This window comes from Cinclus cinclus, chromosome 19 (assembly GCF_963662255.1).
Source record: "Cinclus cinclus chromosome 19, bCinCin1.1, whole genome shotgun sequence".
Taxonomy (NCBI): domain Eukaryota; kingdom Metazoa; phylum Chordata; class Aves; order Passeriformes; family Cinclidae; genus Cinclus; species Cinclus cinclus.
The window spans coordinates 3,273,104-3,290,111 of NC_085064.1; the positions used below are offsets into that span (position 1 = coordinate 3,273,104).

A 17,008-nucleotide genomic window follows, 5' to 3' on the forward strand; every position below is an offset into this window, starting at 1 on the left:
ATCCCCAGCCCAGCCTCGAAGTCTTCATTTGCTCCTCTGCCAGCCTGGGGCTGAGGGAAGCCCTGGTTAATTAAGAAGCACTGATGGTGGCACAGCCCATTAGCTCTGATTTAGCCAATCCATTCATCCCCTCCCAAACGCTGAGGGAGGACGTGTGTGCCTGCTCTGCTTAAATCCCCTCCTGCCTCCCACTGAAGGCACAGGCAGCTTCTTTCTGCCTTAGCAAAGGCACTTTTCTCATCCGAGTCCTGCCATGCCCAATTCCAGCATCCCAGCACTTCCCCAGGTGACACAGGGACACCTGGATGGCTTGGGAAGGAAGAGTTCTGGTGGTGAGTGCATCTCTCAGCCAGGGAGGCGTGTGGGTCCGTGAGTTCTTCTTACAAACACGTTTGGCCCTGTACTGATTATGCCTTGGCCTGAAAAATTCAACTCAGGCAGCAATAAAATGGTCAGTGCTCTTCAAGGGTTTCGTGCCTCCCATTCCCTTCAAACAACTTTTCTTGGGACATCTGGGCCAGCCTGTTATTTTTATCTGGTGATTATTTGTGTTAGGAGAGACAGCACAGCCCCAGAACCAGACCCCACTGTGCTTGGCACGCCCCAGGCACAGAACAAAACACAGCCTGGGCTCCTCTGCCTCCTCCTGCCTCTGTCCCCAGCTGGCTGTCACCCTGGGAGAATGAGAGAGGAGGAATTTTTCAGTCTGGGAAGGAGCAGATGTGGCACTGGTCACCTCTTCTGCAGTGGCAGCCACCACCTCGTGCAAATAAAAGGATATTATTTGATGGCTGGAAATCTGCAGCCCCCTGAAACAGCAGAGCAAACACCCTGGGGAAAGGAAGGAATCAGACATTTCCAGGGGAAAAATAGAAATAAAAACTGGACTCACCAGGATACAGCTGCTTTGTCGGGGCACTGAGCTGAGCATCTTTTGTTACTCTGTAAGCAACATCTGCTTCTTTTGAAGATCTTCTGCTTGTGCAAAACCCCGTGGTTTTTGTGATACCATCAGGTAAATTATGAAAATCTAACACCTTCAAGAGGTCTGCAGGTTCAGCTGTAAAGAGAAAAGGAGAAAAAGGAATTAGGAGACAACAGGAGTGGCAGTCCTGGGCTCCAAATCAGTCTTGAAATGCACAAATCAATTGTCACAACTTTAAACCCAGCTGAAATTTCCTTTCAATCCAAGGTTAATGCCAGCTTCAGAGCTGGGCCATGCTCAAAGGCACTGACTGGGGGCAGAGAGGAGCAGCAGAGCAGCTCTGTGCACCAGGGCTCAGGGCAGAATGCACTGCCCTGCTTGTCCCAGGAGCTGGATTTCCAGGGATGTCTTCACCCAGCATCCATCACTCAAGTACATCCTGGAGATCAAGCACTAGGCAGGAAGTTCCTGATGTGAGGGACAGGTTTTAATCCAGGGATTTCCCACCACACCAATACAAGCCTTTGGTTGCAGAAAAAAAAAAAAAAAAAAAAAAAAAAAAAAAAAAAAAAACCACCATTATTTGGAAGCAAACACCTAAGCAAACTTCCCTGAGGGACAGAGACTGTGCAGAATAATCACACAGAGAGTGGCTGGGGTGACAGGAAAACCCACAAGGAATGTTTTGGGATATGAAGCAAGGTGAGGAGGCAAAGATGCTGCACAAGCCCTCCTCCTCAGGCAGCTCAAGTCCAGGCAATTCCCAATAAATTATTCCCCAGGCATTCCATAATATTCACCAGGATTCCTGCACAGCCACCAGTGCACCCAAACGTGCAGCTGAAAAAAATCCACATGTGCTTCACAGAAAAGGGGGGAAATTTGAGTTTTTGACTAATGGCACGCAGCAAAAGGCTCCTTTCCTCACTCACATCCCATCCTGAGGCTCTGATTCGTGAGGAGACCTTGCCTGATATCCCACACCAGCACAGGCAGGGCAGCTTCATTTCCAGATGTTCAGGGCTCTGGGACATCAATTAAATCATGCAAGTGATGCATCTCTTTAATTTCCTAATCCTCATCTCAGTAATTTCCTAATCTGCTCTTGCTCACGTCAGCAGAGGTGGAAGCTCCAGAAGGGGAACAGCCAAACCTGACTTTAAATTCTTCAATGAAATCATTCTGAATTTCGACTGGGCAGCTGAACTCAAGTGGTGTCAGAAATACGAACCAGCCAACCCAAACCCCAGCAGGGCCCAAAGCAAACTGGGCTGTGCTGGTTTTGGCTGGGGGAGGGTTAAATCCCATCCTAGCAGCTGATACGGGGCTGCATTTGGGATTGGGGCTGAACACAGGGCTGGGATGTTTTCATCACTGCTTGCACAGACTCCAAGGATTTTCTGCTCCTCTTTCATCAGCCTGGGGGTGCGCAAGGAGCTGGGAGGGGGCACTGATCCATGGGATGTTCCATGCCCCATGGAATCCATGCCAAGCATGGTGGGAAGTGGGAAGAAGAGGGGGGCACTTGTAGTGATGGTGTTTGTCTTCCCCCCCCCCCCCCCAAAAAAAAAATAATCATTATCTGTGATGAAGTCCTGCTTTGCATGCCCATGGGGAGAAAATTCCTTGCTTTACCTATTAAATCACCTTTATCTCCACCCACAATTATTTCCCCCCCACACACACACTTTTTCTGTTTCTCTTGCATTACCTATTAAATTATCTTCATCTCAACCCACAATTATTTTTTTAACACTCTTTCTGATTCTCTACCCCATCCCACCTGGCTGCATGCATCACATCCATCAGCACAAACAGCAGTGGGAAGAAAGAGCATGAGCAGACTTTTTATAATATCAGAAATTTTGGTGGTCAAGAAGCTCAGCCCAGTGTTTGCTCAGAAAAATCCATGTCCATTGTCAGGCAGCTCTTAAAAATTTCCACAATGCTAAAAAATTGGGCCCTCAGTGAGAGATTACAAACATCTGGCAAAGCCAAGGGAACAGTGCAGATAATACAGGAGCAGCAAACAGCTGGAATATTTCCTCCTCATCCTCTTCAGGCACTGTAGGGATGACACGTTTGGCTGAGCTCTCCTTGCCACTTGGATCTTCCCCCTTCCTTCAACCACGTTTTATTCCACACAATTCTATTATTTACTTATTCTATTATTATCTATTTATTCCACAATTTTATTCCACAAAATATCTGTACGTGTACCGGCCAAATTGTGTTAAAGCACCCAAAATGCAACGAAACTCCATCCCTGCTTCCAGTCACATCCCTGTGCTCCAAGAGCTGCAGAGCAGCCAGCTCCTGAGCTGCCTCCAGCTTTTATTTAGGGAGGGGTGAAAGGCACGGGCAAGGGGGGAGGGATGTGAATTCCAGACTCCTGCCAGCAGCTGGGTCCCCATTCCAGGTGTGCCAGGGTTGTGTGCACATCTGCATGCACAGCAGGCAGCCAGAGGTGCTTGCAGGAGCAGGAACATCTGCAGAGGAATCCATCCCCTGCGTGGATTCATGTGTGGGGACAGAAATGCCTCTGCAGCGGTCACAGGGAGCTGATGGAGCCTCTCCAGGAGCCACCGGGCACGGGTTTGGAGCTCCAGCTCCTGCCTGGAGCCCTCTGAGCACCCCAAACCCGTGCCCAGTGCCCTGGTGGGGCACTTCTCATGCCGAGAGGATGATCCAAGCACCTGCAGTGCCTCCCAACGCTGCAATTCATCTCCAGTCCCCAGGAACATCCCCCGTGCCTCCAGAACCGTGAGCAATTCCATCAGGGCCAGATATTTAAGTAGAAAACCAGTCTGGAGCTGCAGAAGAGAGGCAGGAGAGGGAACCCCCTCTGCTCCCAGTGCCTCACCTCTCCCGAAAGGCAGGGAGGGGGTGAGGAGCAGCCCCAGCCTCGCAGCCCCCTCCTCACCCAGCAGGGTCTCAGCAGCAGGAAAAGCCCAGGAGGAAAAGCCCAGCAGGAAAAGCCCAGCAGGAAAAATCCAGCAGGAAAAGCCCAGCAGGAAAAACCCAGCAGGAAAAGCCCAGGAGGAAAAACCCAGCAGGAAAAGCCCAGCAGGAAAAGCCCAGGAGGAAAAGCCCAGCAGGAAAAACCCAGCAGGAAAAGCCCAGGAGGAAAAACCCAGGAGGAAAAGCCCAGCAGGAAAAACCCAGGAGGAAAAACCCAGCAGGAAAAGCCCAGCAGGAAAAACCCAGCAGGAAAAACCCAGCAGGAAAAGCCCAGCAGGAAAAGCCCAGGAGGAAAAACCCAGCAGGAAAAGCCCAGCAGGAAAAACCCAGCAGGAAAAACCCAGCAGGAAAAGCCCAGCAGGAAAAGCCCAGGAGGAAAAACCCAGCAGGAAAAGCCCAGCAGGAAAAACCCAGCAGGAAAAACCCAGCAGGAAAAACCCAGCAGGAAAAACCCAGCAGGAAAAGCCCAGGAGGAAAAGCCCAGCAGGAAAAACCCAGGAGGAAAAGCCCAGGAGGAAAAACCCAGCAGGAAAAGCCCAGGAGGAAAAACCCAGCAGGAAAAACCCAGCAGGAAAAGCCCAGCAGGAAAAGCCCAGCAGGAAAAGCCCAGCTCTGCCCCCAAAGATGAGCTGCACACAGCAGCAGCTCTCATTCCTGCCCAGCCACGCAGCTCAGTTATTTCCTCAGGCTTTCCCAGCCAAATCCGAGCTCAGCCACTGAGCCATCCCCTGTAGGAGCTGCACAGGAGGACAGAGACCTGAGTGATGGAATTCCAGGGCGTTTCTCACAGGTTTGCTCTGGGCTTGGCCCCCATCTGAGAGCTGAACGGGCTGGTGCTTCATGAAAGCTTCCTTTTCATTCGGAGCGAGTGATGAATAACATCCCTGTGCAGCATCACACACAGCGGCATTCTCTGCCCGAGGTGCCCAGGGCTCCCCAAAGGCACCGGCTCAGTCCCTGCTGCCTCAACACGCCCAGCACACACAGACACAAACCCCAAATATCCCAAACGAGACCAAAATCGCACCAGAGGCTGCACCAAAAAAAAAAACCAAAAAACTGCAAAGCCCTGGAATAAAACCAAAAGGGAGCTTGACTTCCCACTTAAACATGTTCTGCAATGCCCAGAGAAGAAGTAACTGCAGAGCATCAGAGGAAGGGACAGAGGGATAAAAATTAGTGCCAGAAGTGTGGCTTTTTTTTTTATTTTTTTTTTTTTTCCATTTTCTGGGGAAATGTGTATAAAAGTGATTGTCCCACGCCTGGGAGTGTCCAAGGTCAGGTCGGACAGGACTTGGAGCACCCTGGGATAGGGGAAGGTGTCCCTGCCCATGGGACCTTCACCACTCCATGACTGAGTCATTCCGTGAAGGAGCTGATGGTGAACCAACAGTGGCAAAAAGAGGAATGAAATCCCCAATTCCTCCATCGTCACAATTAATCACGATCTTTCTGTGATTAGATGAATCCTAAGTGCTTAACCCCTTGTTAAAACCTGCATCAGAGGTTGCTGGTGTTAAGTCTGTAACTCTGCTCTGACCCAGCAGTGGCCAACAGTTTTTTTTTTTTTTTTTTTTCTTTCTCCCATTTCCATATTAGAGGAAACCAAGCAGAATTCTTTGGGGAAAAAACTCTGATTTTGGGCTGAACATCCATCTGCCACCACCAGCACAGCCAAACCACCCTCTTAGAGTGAACCGGGGTCCAAAATCCCCCCAGAACTCCAAAGGAAACCAGAATTTAAAAACCATCATTAACATCCACCAGTGAATATCTGAGCCCACCAAAACCCCCCTGCCTGAGGGCAAACCCCATTCCCAACTCTCCTTCCCCTGACTGTTCTTTAAGACAAATTTTTAGAGGAAAAGATGCCTTAAACCCTGCTGATCCTTCAGATATGTGCAATAACAAACAAGGATTTCATTTTAGTCCATTACACATGCCAGCCACAGAGCTCAGCACAACTGCAGGTCAGGGTAACTCTTTCTCCACTCAATCATTATCCAAAGTTTCATTGCCCCATCCTAATTTTTGGTTTTCCCCTGCTAAATCCATCTTCCCCGGTGAAGGGAAAATAAGGAAAATAATTCAATATTGTTCTCCCCTCAAAAAAAAAAAAAAAAAAAAAAACCAACAAAACAACATCAAACCAAACAAACCAACCCCCAACAAACCAAAACACAAAATAAATAAATAAATAAATAAATAAATAAATAAATAAACCCTACAGAGAACCCCAAGAACCCAATGGAAATGTTGCTCTGGAAATTCAGTGTGAGATGGGATCTGCAGAGCACACTGCAAATCCCAGCCTCAGCCAGAAGTCATTAATCTAAGCCATATTTATGCCTGTAATAATAATTTTTAACACCTTGAACAACCCCAAAGCACTCCCAAAAGTCACTTATGTGTTCCTTGTGCATATCCGTGCTCCCGGCGTCTGAAAAACTACAAATTGCAAGCAGCAGACCTCAAAACAAATCTCATTTTTCAAGGTCTTTAATTAAATCCCGAGCCCCGAGGAAAGCCATGGTGTTTAAAGTTGTCACTGAGCTGAGGGCTGGAGCCGCAGAGGAACAGCAGGGCTGGGCACTGACATCCCATGTGCTTTCCCAGTTCTCCCAGTGCAGGGAACTGGGCAGCACTGGACAAAAGGAAAAGCCAGGTTTTTTAGGAAGAGGAATTCCAGGGAATTCTAAAGCTGAGCTCTGCCCAGCCTGCTCTAGGCAAGGTTCCCTGCCCATGGCAGGGGTGACGTGAGCTGAGCTTTAAGGTCCCTCCCAGCTTAAACCAGTCTGGGATTCTGTGACAAAATTCAGGGGGTATCCTGGAACCTTTCTTCAACTTTTTGCCTTCCACCACCCTTGAAAGTGGTAAAAAGTTCACCTGGAGACACAAATCTGCAGTGCACAGCTGCCCTGTAACGCCACGGCTGAGACACCTGGGGCTCTGCAGGAGGGGTGGGCAGCCTGGAACGGGAGAATTTTCTTCCATACTGGGATTTGGAACAGGCAAAGGACGCCTCAAAGACCTTCAGGACTTTGTGATGCAGCTCTTAGTCTGTGTGCAATGCTTTGAGGCCGTAAGGTGAAGAATGAAAAAGCATCCCCAGCTCATTGCAGGTGCCCTCTGCAGCTCCCTCATCATTTAGCACCATCCCACCAGGCTGGGGATTTGCATCCCAGCAGCAGGGATGCAGATTTGCTGCAAGTGAAGCTTTCCTTTATGAGCAGCAACAGAAAATTGCCATTTATCTCCCAGCAACCAGTGACAGCAAATAAAGCCAATAAAGATCATTTCAGCTCCTTGAAAAGAATTTCAGCAGAGCTTCCACTCTCCCAGGTTGTTCCAAGCCCTGTCCAGCCTGGCCTTGGACACTTCCAGGGACCCAGAGGAAGCCACAGTTTCTCTGGACAACATGAGCCAGGGCCTGTCCCCCTCACACAGAAGCCATTCCCTATTTTTAAGGGACAAAATGTTTTCCAGCAGAAGCCCAAACCATGAGGGGTCAGAGCAGCTGAGGAGGGACAGGAGGAGCCTTTGGTGACCCCAAAACTCCAATCCCAACCTGCAAAAGCCATCCAAGGGTGGGGTTCCTCCAGGAAAAAGCAGAGAATCCCCATGGCAGAGGGACTGGTGCTCCCCTGTGCTCCAAAGAAACCCTTCCCCTTCCAGCTTCAGCAGCCTTTAATTCCTTTTCCAAGATATTCTTAGCCCTAAATAAACACTCAATTATTGCCTTTGGAGGGCCCAGCCTGGGCAGGGCACAGCCCTTTCCCTGGGCTCTGGGTTTCTCACTCCCCAGAGGTTGCCTTGAACATCTGGGCTCAGATTTGGAATTAAAACCAAGAGGTATTTATATATTACATCCTAACTTAGGCCTATTATATTATTCCTAGAGTTCCTGTGTCAGATCCAGAAGAAATAAAAGCAAGTGAGGACTGGAAGTTGCTTCCCCTTATGATGATTTTTTTTTTTTAATTAAGCTGAGAGTCTCCTTTTCAGGCTCCTGGGATTTCAACAATTTTGCCTCCTTATCTAAACACTTTTCACCACAGCTGACCCGGCTGCAGCCCTGGGATAACTGACTAAAACAGGGTGGCAGAAGCTAAAATAAAACAGGGACTAAAATAAGGATATCAAGTCCCAGCTGCTGTTGCTCCAGCATCTTTTGGATGGGCTTAACAGAGCCTCTTAAATTCTTTAGCATGCCAGCAGCCCAATAAAATACAATTATTTATTTGGGCAAAGAGAAAAGGCATTTTAAGGAGGAGAATTGAGGAATGTGAGCTGCAGGATTGAAGATATTAAAGGTTGTTCTTTAGGAAGGGGTAGAATAGAGGGAATTAAAAAAAAAAAAAACCAGCTATGGAAGGGGTCAGGACTCATCTGCTTCTCCCAAGAGCTGCCACAGAGCTGTGTCAATTCAAACTGCTCCAGATTGCAGAATATTTCACCAGTGACTCATGACATCCCCTTATTTATTTATTTTTCTTTTTTAAAAAAAAGCCCAAATAGTCCCAACTGGGAACAAAGGAAACCATTATGCAGAGTCAGTTTGGAAGGATCCTGCATCTATTCCCAAAAGGAAAAGAAAGAAACCCAGAACTGACACTGGAGCAGCTCAGAGACTCCATGAAATTCAAAGAATCAAATAATCCCTGTTCCTTTGAGCAGAATTTTTTTTTTTTAAATAATCAATCATTTGGGTTTGTAACAAAGCCATGGTGTTAGCAGCAAACAGTGAGCGAAGAGCAAGGCTTTCCTCCGTGGAATATCATTAAACAATCTGCTGCAAATTCCATGCAAAAGTTCCAGATGCCATACCCAGAAATCAGGCAAATGTCAAGGATTTGAGGGGAAATCCCAAATTCAATTTTGCTTTTCAAGGACAGCAAAAATCCCGCTTGCTTTAAGAGCTGAGGATTTGGGATTCTCCCCTGGGAGGGGGGAAATAAAGAAAGAGTCCAGCAGTAAAGGGAGGGCTCAGAGGAGGAAGAGGAGGACGGGATTTTCCAAGACAATCCCTGTCCCACGCCAGCCTGGGAGCAGGACACGGCCCTGCACAGCCAAGGGACAAATCCAAGCCTGGACACTTGGGGACAGCAGCACCCACAGTGGGGATTTCACCACTTCCAAGGAGCTGTTCCTCCCCATTGCCACAAATCCTGGGAATAAGTGATGGAAAAAAAACCCCCCAGGGAACAGGGAAAGGGGGGGGGGGGTGTCCTGTTCCTGTTTTAGGTTCCTGAAAGGAGCAGCTCCTTAAAATCAGCCCTAAAGGGACACAAGTGTTGTCATCCTCACCCCCAGGCTCTGTTCTTTGACACAAAATTCCATTTTTAAATCCATGCAAGGTCCCTGGATTGCCTCAGCCCTCGGGGAGCACCTGGAGATGGAGCAGCAGGAGATGGGAGTCACATCCCAGGAGTCTGGGGGTGCAGGGCACAGCACTTCCCTTCCCCAGGGGTCTGGGGGATTCTCCCTGCCTTTCCCCATTTGTCCCCAAGGCAGGTCCAGGGGACAAATCCTTCCTTGCTGAAGGAAAAATCCCATCCATGGAGCAAAAACCATGAAGCTTTTTAGGGCAGAGCCTGGGTGAAGCCCTGTCACCCTCTGATCCACATCACTGCTCAGCGTCCAGGGAATTTTTAGGAGTTCATCCTGACAGTGGGGTCAGAGGAATGAGGGGAATCAGCAGCTCCAGGGGCTGCTCCCATCCCAGCCCATCCCATCCCCGATCCAGGAGAGCTTTCCGAGCTCCCCCCTCCACATGGAGCAGGAATTTCTGGGTCACTGTGACATTTTGGGAAGAGCTCCAGCCCCAATTTCATTCCTGGCAGGAGCCTTGCCCTTTGAACGACTGAGGGCGAGTGGAGACCAGAATTTTGGGAGCTGTGAAAGCTCCAAACTCAGCAGATCCACAGATGGAAAAACTGCTGGAGCAGGACCCCAACTTCAGAATGCTTCCCTGAGAGCTCTTACAGGAGCAGCTCCTTAAAACCAGCCCTAGAAGGATGCAAGTTTTGTCCCCCTTACCCCTAGGCTCTGGATTTTTTACACAAAATCCCGTTTTGAATCATTGCAAGACCCTTGGATTGCCTCAGCCCTCGGGGATCCCCCGGAGATGAACCAGCAGGAGATGGAAATCACATCCAAGGAATGGATTGGATGTCATTCTTCCCAAAAAAAGAGAAAACCTTGGCACCTCCTCCGCAGGTGCGGCATTGAGGTTTTCCAAAACTTTTGACAAGGCTCAGAACCCACAGAATGCAGGTTTAGATGGGATGTTAGGAATTAATTCTTCCCTGGGAGCATGGGGAAGCCTTTCCCAGTTTCTCTCCACTGCCACGGGACTCATTCCTGAACAAAGAGCCTCTCACACAGGTGAACTCGAAGGTGGAAAAGGAAATTTCAACCTTTTATCTTTTCTCTAAAGAGTCCCAGTGTTCCCAGACAATCTGGCACTGGGACAGCAGCTACATTTTCAAAGCAATTTGTAATAATCAACCACTTAAAGCCTTGCAAAGCTTAATTAGAGCCTGAGCTTGCAGCACATTAAAATCAACAAGCTTCGCAACCAGTTTTAATGGGGTGCAGAACAGTTATTCCTGCAAGGAAACATCCAAAGCTGGCAGGACTATCTGGAAAAGGGGAAGAAATAAAGGAGACCCGGCCTAAGAGCAGCCTCCTCCTCACAGCCTCTCTCAAAACCTCCCAGAAAGGAACAAAATCCAACAGCTAAATTAGGATTTTCCCTGTAAAATCAATTCCTTGCATCTCTCTGGGTCATTTTGTAGGGGTGGTGGTCTCTCTGTATCCCAAGGGTGTCACTGGAATGGGAATTATTGCACCAGGATGGAGCCATCCCACACACTCAGAGTGGTGTCCTGCACCCAGGAAATCCCAGCCCATGCCTGTGGGTTTTATATGGGTTTTATATGGGTTTTATATGGGATTTTTATATGGGATTTTTATATGGGATTTTTATATGGAATTTCTATGGAATTTCTATGGAATTTCTATGGAATTTCTATGGGATTTCTATGGGATTTCTATGGGATTTCTATGGGATTTCTATGGGTTTTCTAGGGGATTTATAGGGGATTTCTATGGGTTTTATAGGGGATTTCTATGGGATTTCTATGGGATTTCTATGGGTTTTATATGGGTTTTATATGGGTTTTATATGGGACTTATATGGGACTTATATGGGACTTATATGGAATTTATAAGGGTTTTATAGGGGATTTATATGGGACTTATAGGGGATTTATATGGAGCCAGCAGCCTCCATGGGTGTCAAGGCACTTTGGGAACAGATTGAACAAAATTTGGGTTTTCCCCCCCTTCCTCAGCCAGTGGAAGCACAGCAGGACACACACAGAGCCTTATAGGATAACCTAAATCACACCTCTTGACACTTCAGGAGTATCAAAAAGGGCCATAAAGCCACGTTCAAATGGAATTTTGTGCTCAGGAAAACACCACGGCAAAGGATTCTGTTCCCTCTCAGCCTCTTCCAGCAGCACTCGGGGCAAGTGGAGATGCTGAAGAATTTGGATCAGGGTGTGAGCTGGAAGCTGTGCTGTGAGGGGACCAGAAACACAAGGAGAAACTTTTCCCTAAATCAAGAAATGTGGAAAAAGGAGCCAAAATGGGCAAAATTGATGGGGGAACAGGAGCTATTCCAGAATTATCCTTCACTCCAACCTTCCCAGAGCCCTTTGCTGAGTGCCCTGAGCTTGATTAAGCAAATTAACAAAATCACCTGCACAATTAGCATCACTTCCAGGTCACTAAACCCGGGCAGAGGCTCAGAGTCCAACATCACATCACCAATTCAAAGGCAGCAAATCCCACGCCAGGTAAACTGGGATGCTCCCCAAAAATCCAGCAATTCGGGAGCTAAAATTCATTTTCACGCACTGCAGGTTTTTCAGTTGTCTGCAAAGTTAACGGGAGCAGGCAGGAGTAATTTCATTTTTAAATATTTCATTGGTTGATATGAAAAAGAAAAAAATAAATAAATAAAAAATAAAATACCCAACATTGAATTATTTCCAGCTCTACTCTACACTGCACTATTTCCACAGGGGGACAGAAATGTAAAACCAATTATTTCCCTCAGATGCTTAAACCAACCAACTCTGAGCATTTAATTCATATCTGATTCTCCTCAAAAATACAGCCGGCAGGCAAATTTCAGATTAATACCTGCTTGACTTGATGAGAAGTGTTTCTGAAGCTCGTTTCCCAAAATTTTTTCCGGAGCATTAATTCCTGAGTTTATATAACCCACACTGCACCACACAGGTGCTGCTTTCACGGCAAGAACAGGAGGAAAAAAAGCCCCAAATTACCTGAATTTTATCCCTTCTCAACCCCCGAGGAGCTGAGATACCCTCAAGGGACACCTTAGAGCAGGAAGAAATTGAAATTCACCCCTTAAATGCCCCGTTCCCAGTGATTTTCTCACTTGTAATCCACATTTATTTATTTTTTTTTTTTCCCAGCAGGTTTTGTTCCCAATTAGGTGTTTAGATGGATTGCCCTGTGAAATGTTATTTTTACCGTAAGCCAGAGGAGGGTTTTGGTTTTTTTTTTTTTTTATGATAATATAGAATCTGGTGATTCCAAACATGCAGCACAGGCTCATCCAAGCACAACATCCAGCTCCTATTCCTTTCCCATTTCCCATTATCCATAAACCACTGGTACAGGGTGTGTTTCCTCGCTGCCCAAGCTCAGAAATGACACATTTTGTGGGGTTTTTTTTTGTTTGTTTTATTTTTTGTTGGTTTTTTTTTTTTGGGGGGGGTTTTTTGGTATATTTTGTTTGTTTTTTGGGGGGGGATTTGATTTTTTTTGTGGTTTTTTTTTGTTTTTCTTTTTTTTTTTTTTTGCTGGGTTTCCATATTTTACTTTTTTTTTACTTTTTTTATTTTTCCTTTCCTATTTGATGGGCGCTTTTTTTTGTTTGTTTTGGGGTTTTTTTTGTTTTTTTTTTGTTTTTCTTTTGTTTGTTTCTTTGGGGTTTTTTTTGTTTGTTTTGTTTTGTTTGTTGTTGTTATTGTTGTTGTTTTTTTGGTGTTTTGGTTTTTTTTGCATTGAAATTTCGGTATTCCTCCCCTTGGTTCAGGGATAGGGTTTGTTCCCATTAAATGAGCGCATCCAGAGGGATTAGGGAAACCTGGGGAATTCCTGCTCAGCCTGGACAGAACTTGGTGATTTCTGCTCCTCGGGCATTAAGGGAGAAAGGAAACCCCAGGAATCTCCCCGAGCTTCATCTGCATTACAAAGAGCCCCCAGGAGCCCAGTCACAGCTAATTACTGAGCTAATTAACCAGCTCCTCCCTCCCCATCCCACCTGCCCAGGGATACGAACCTCTCCATAGGGATAGAAACCTCTGCATGGGATCAAAAATCCCAAAAACAGGGATAGAAATGTCTGCATGGGATCAAAAATCCCAAAACTGGGATCCAAACCCCAAAAAACTGGGATAGAAATGTCTGCATGGGATCAAAAATCCCAAAACTGGGATCCAAACCCCAAAAAACAGGGATAGAAATGTCTGCATGGGATCAAAAATCCCAAAACTGGGATCCAAACCCCAAAAACAGGGATAGAAATGACTGCATGGGATCAAAAATCCCAAAACTGGGATCCAAACCCCAAAAAACAGGGATAGAAATGTCTGCATGGGATCAAAAATCCCAAAACTGGGATCCAAACCCCAAAAAACAGGGATAGAAATGTCTGCATGGGATCAAAAATCCCAAAAACAGGGATCCAAACCCCAAAAAACAGGGATAGAAATGTCTGCATGGGATCAAAAATCCCAAAAACAGGGATCCAAACCCCAAAAAACAGGGATAGAAATGTCTGCATGGGATCAAAAATCCCAAAACAGGGATTCAAACCCCAAAAAACAGGGATAGAAATGTCTGCATGGGATCAAAAATCCCAAAACAGGGATTCAAACCCCAAAAAACAGGGATAGAAATGTCTGCATGGGATCAAAAATCCCAAAACTGGGATCCAAACCCCAAAAAACTGGGATAGAAATGTCTGCATGGGATCAAAAATCCCAAAACAGGGATCCAAACCCCAAGACAGGGATAGAAACCCCAAAAACAGGGATCCAAACCCCCAAAATAGGGATAGAAACCTCTCCATGGGATCCAAACCTTTCCATAGGGATCCAAACCCAAAGACAGGGATAGAAACCTCTCCATAGGGATAGAAATCCCCAAAAAACCTCTGCATGGGGATAAACCCCCAAAGCAGGGATCCAAACCCCAAAACAAGGATAAAACCTCTGCATGGGATCCAAACCCTAAAACAGGGATAGAAACCTCTCCAAAACAAGGATCCAAACCCCAAAACAGGGATACAAACCTCTCCATGGGGATAAACCCCCAAAGACAGGGATCCAAACCCCAAAACAGGGATGGAAACTTCTGCATGGGGATAAAAGCCCCAAAGCAGGGATCCAAACCCCAAGACAGGGATAGAAACCTCTCCATAGGGATTGAAACCCCAAAGACAAGGATAAAAACCCCAAAGGCAGCGATAAAACCTCTCTATGGGATCCAAACCCCAAAACAGGGATAAAACCTCTCCATGGGATCCAAACCCCAAGACAGGGATAGAAACCTCTCCATAGGGATTGAAACCCCAAAGACAAGGATAAAAATCCCAAAGGCAGGGATAAAACCTCTCCATGGGATCCAAACCCCAAAACAGGGATAAAACCTCTCCATGGGATCCAAACCCCAAGACAGGGATAAAACCTCTCCATAGGGATTGAAACCCCAAAAGCAGGGATAGAAACCCCAAAACCAGGGACCCAAACCCCTCCCAGGCTGCACAGCACCCCTTAAAACCATCCCTCGCTACCATTCCAAGAGCTGATGGATCTTTCCTCACCAATATTCCTATAAAATCCTGGCTTCATCTGTCTGGAAGCCAGAGCTGCCACAGCGGGGTTGGTTTTTAGGAAATCTGGGTCACAGCTGGGTGTTTTTTTCAGATATTCCCTATTAAACAGCTTACAAGGTGACATTGGAAATATCTGCCGCAATTTAAGAGCTGAGATGTCATTTCAGGTCTTCCATTCTCCACACAGGAGGACTCCAACCCAAAGATAGCATCGAAAAAAAAAAAAAAAAATAGAAATACGCTCCTATAAAAGCCAACAAGAAACATCCAAGATCCTCATCCAAAAAGCTTTCCCAGGACTCAACCCAAGGCTGGCCCAGACAAATATTTACATAATTATCCACATGGGTTTGTTTGAAATAAAGAGCCTTTTATGATCACTACTTTGGCATCAAACACCTAATTAGGGGCCAATGACAGTTATAAAAATCACTGAGCTCTCCTTGTCAGTGCTGCTGGGGCCGGAGTGATGTCCCAGCCCTGCTGCTCCCCTGGGAAAATCCCGAGGGATTGGGACAAGGGGATGGAGCAGGGGTGGCTCTGCCTCCCCTGGGAAATGGAAAATCGATGAGTAAAGGATCACAAATGCCCACTCAGGCTGGAAAAATTGGTATTTTTTAAGCCTCTCTGCTTCACACAACAGTTTTTGGGATGAGCTTTTCCTGGAATTCCTGCAGGGCACCCAAAGCAGACCCTGACTCTGGAATTCCACACGAAGAGTGACAGAATTCACCAATCTGAGCAAATGTTCAGCACTTCAATCCCTTCCTGCTGAGTCTCCAGAGAGGACTTTCCCTTCCTGACTTGTTCCAGTGAGTCCCTGCAAATCCATCCTCCAAACCCATCCCTGCTTCAGCTGCTGCTTCCTAAATCCCCTTCAGTTTTCTCAAATCTATTAAAAAAAAAAAAAAAAAGAGATCAAACTCAACATTCCCATCATTGCTTCAGGTGCTCATTCCTAAAGTCCCGTAAATTTTCTCAAATCTATTAAAAAAAAAAAAAGAGATGAAATTCAATAATCCCATCATTGCTTCAGGTGCTCATTCCTTAATCCCTCCCAATTTTTTGGAATCTATTAAAAAAAAGAGATAAAGCTCAATATTCCCATCAGTGCTTCAAGTGCTGGCTCCTAAATCCTTCCCAATTTTGTGAAATGTATTTAAAAAAAGGATATAACTCAATATTCCCATCACTGCCTTGCAGGGAAGGACCAGTGACCACATTTTGATTTTATTTTGCTTTTTGATAACACCGAAGATCCTCTTTGCCATCAGACAACTGAATTCTCTAAAGGGAAACAAACAAACCCCAGCTTTAGAAATAAATCTGATTTTAGAGGGGTGGTTTTTTGCAGAAGCCCAGCCCAGCCAGATCCTCCCTACAGAACTCTTCCATGAATTAAATCCCACTGAGGAAGAATATATGGCTTTGCTTTCCAACAATCCCAATTTGCTCCGTGGCAATTTCCTTAATGAGGCTGGCAGAACCTGACCCTAAAAGACTGGCAGTAGAAAAAATAAAAATTAAAAATATATATATATATATATTTCTCTAAGAACACAGCACAAAAAACATTCATTTACAGGGCAGTGAAATCACAGCACAGAGATCCAACACAGCCACCTCGAGCACCTCCAGCAGCAAAATCAGTGCCCCAAATTCCAGGGCTGAGAGATTTTGTTCCTGCACTGAATTCTGCAGCCCCTCAGGAGGGTTTTGGCTCCAAAGGATCAATCCCCAACTGCAGGACTGAGCAGACTGGGGTTGATTTGTTCTCTGCCCGTGTCTTGACTACAGAACAAGCAGAGCCCACATCACTCTCACCCTTCCCAAGGGTGCAAAAAAAGCAGCAGGTTGAGACCAGATGAGTAAAAAGCAGCAAAGGAATCAATACCTGACACATCAACCACTTCTTCAGCCACTCTCCCCGCAGCACAGGGCGTCCACCCTGGCATTATCCCTTTCATTGCTCCCAAGGTTCCTGAAACTGCCTGCTCAGTTTATCTTTCCCTCTGTTCTGATAACACCAAAGCGAGGAGAGAGCTCCTGAGCAGCTCGGAACATCAGCCCTGCTGACCTGAGCACCCAATAGAGCTCTCCTTAATCACCCACTTTTGTCTTTAATTAAGCCTTAATTAAAGATGTTCTTTATAAACTTGAAACTGGAAGTTTTCTCA

The 17,008-nt window shown here is 46.4% G+C and overlaps 1 protein-coding gene across 2 annotated transcripts in view; it reads right to left on the reverse strand.

Moving 5' to 3' along the window:
- The window catches only part of COL5A1 (collagen type V alpha 1 chain), a 139,870-nt gene that overhangs the window by 107,127 nt on the left and 15,735 nt on the right, over positions 1 to 17,008 (reverse strand). For both annotated transcript variants that reach the window (XM_062505913.1, XM_062505911.1), the window contains exon 2: positions 893 to 1,060. In XM_062505913.1, the coding sequence (XP_062361897.1) occupies positions 893 to 1,060 (168 nt within the window). The remainder of the gene's footprint in view (positions 1 to 892; positions 1,061 to 17,008) is intronic.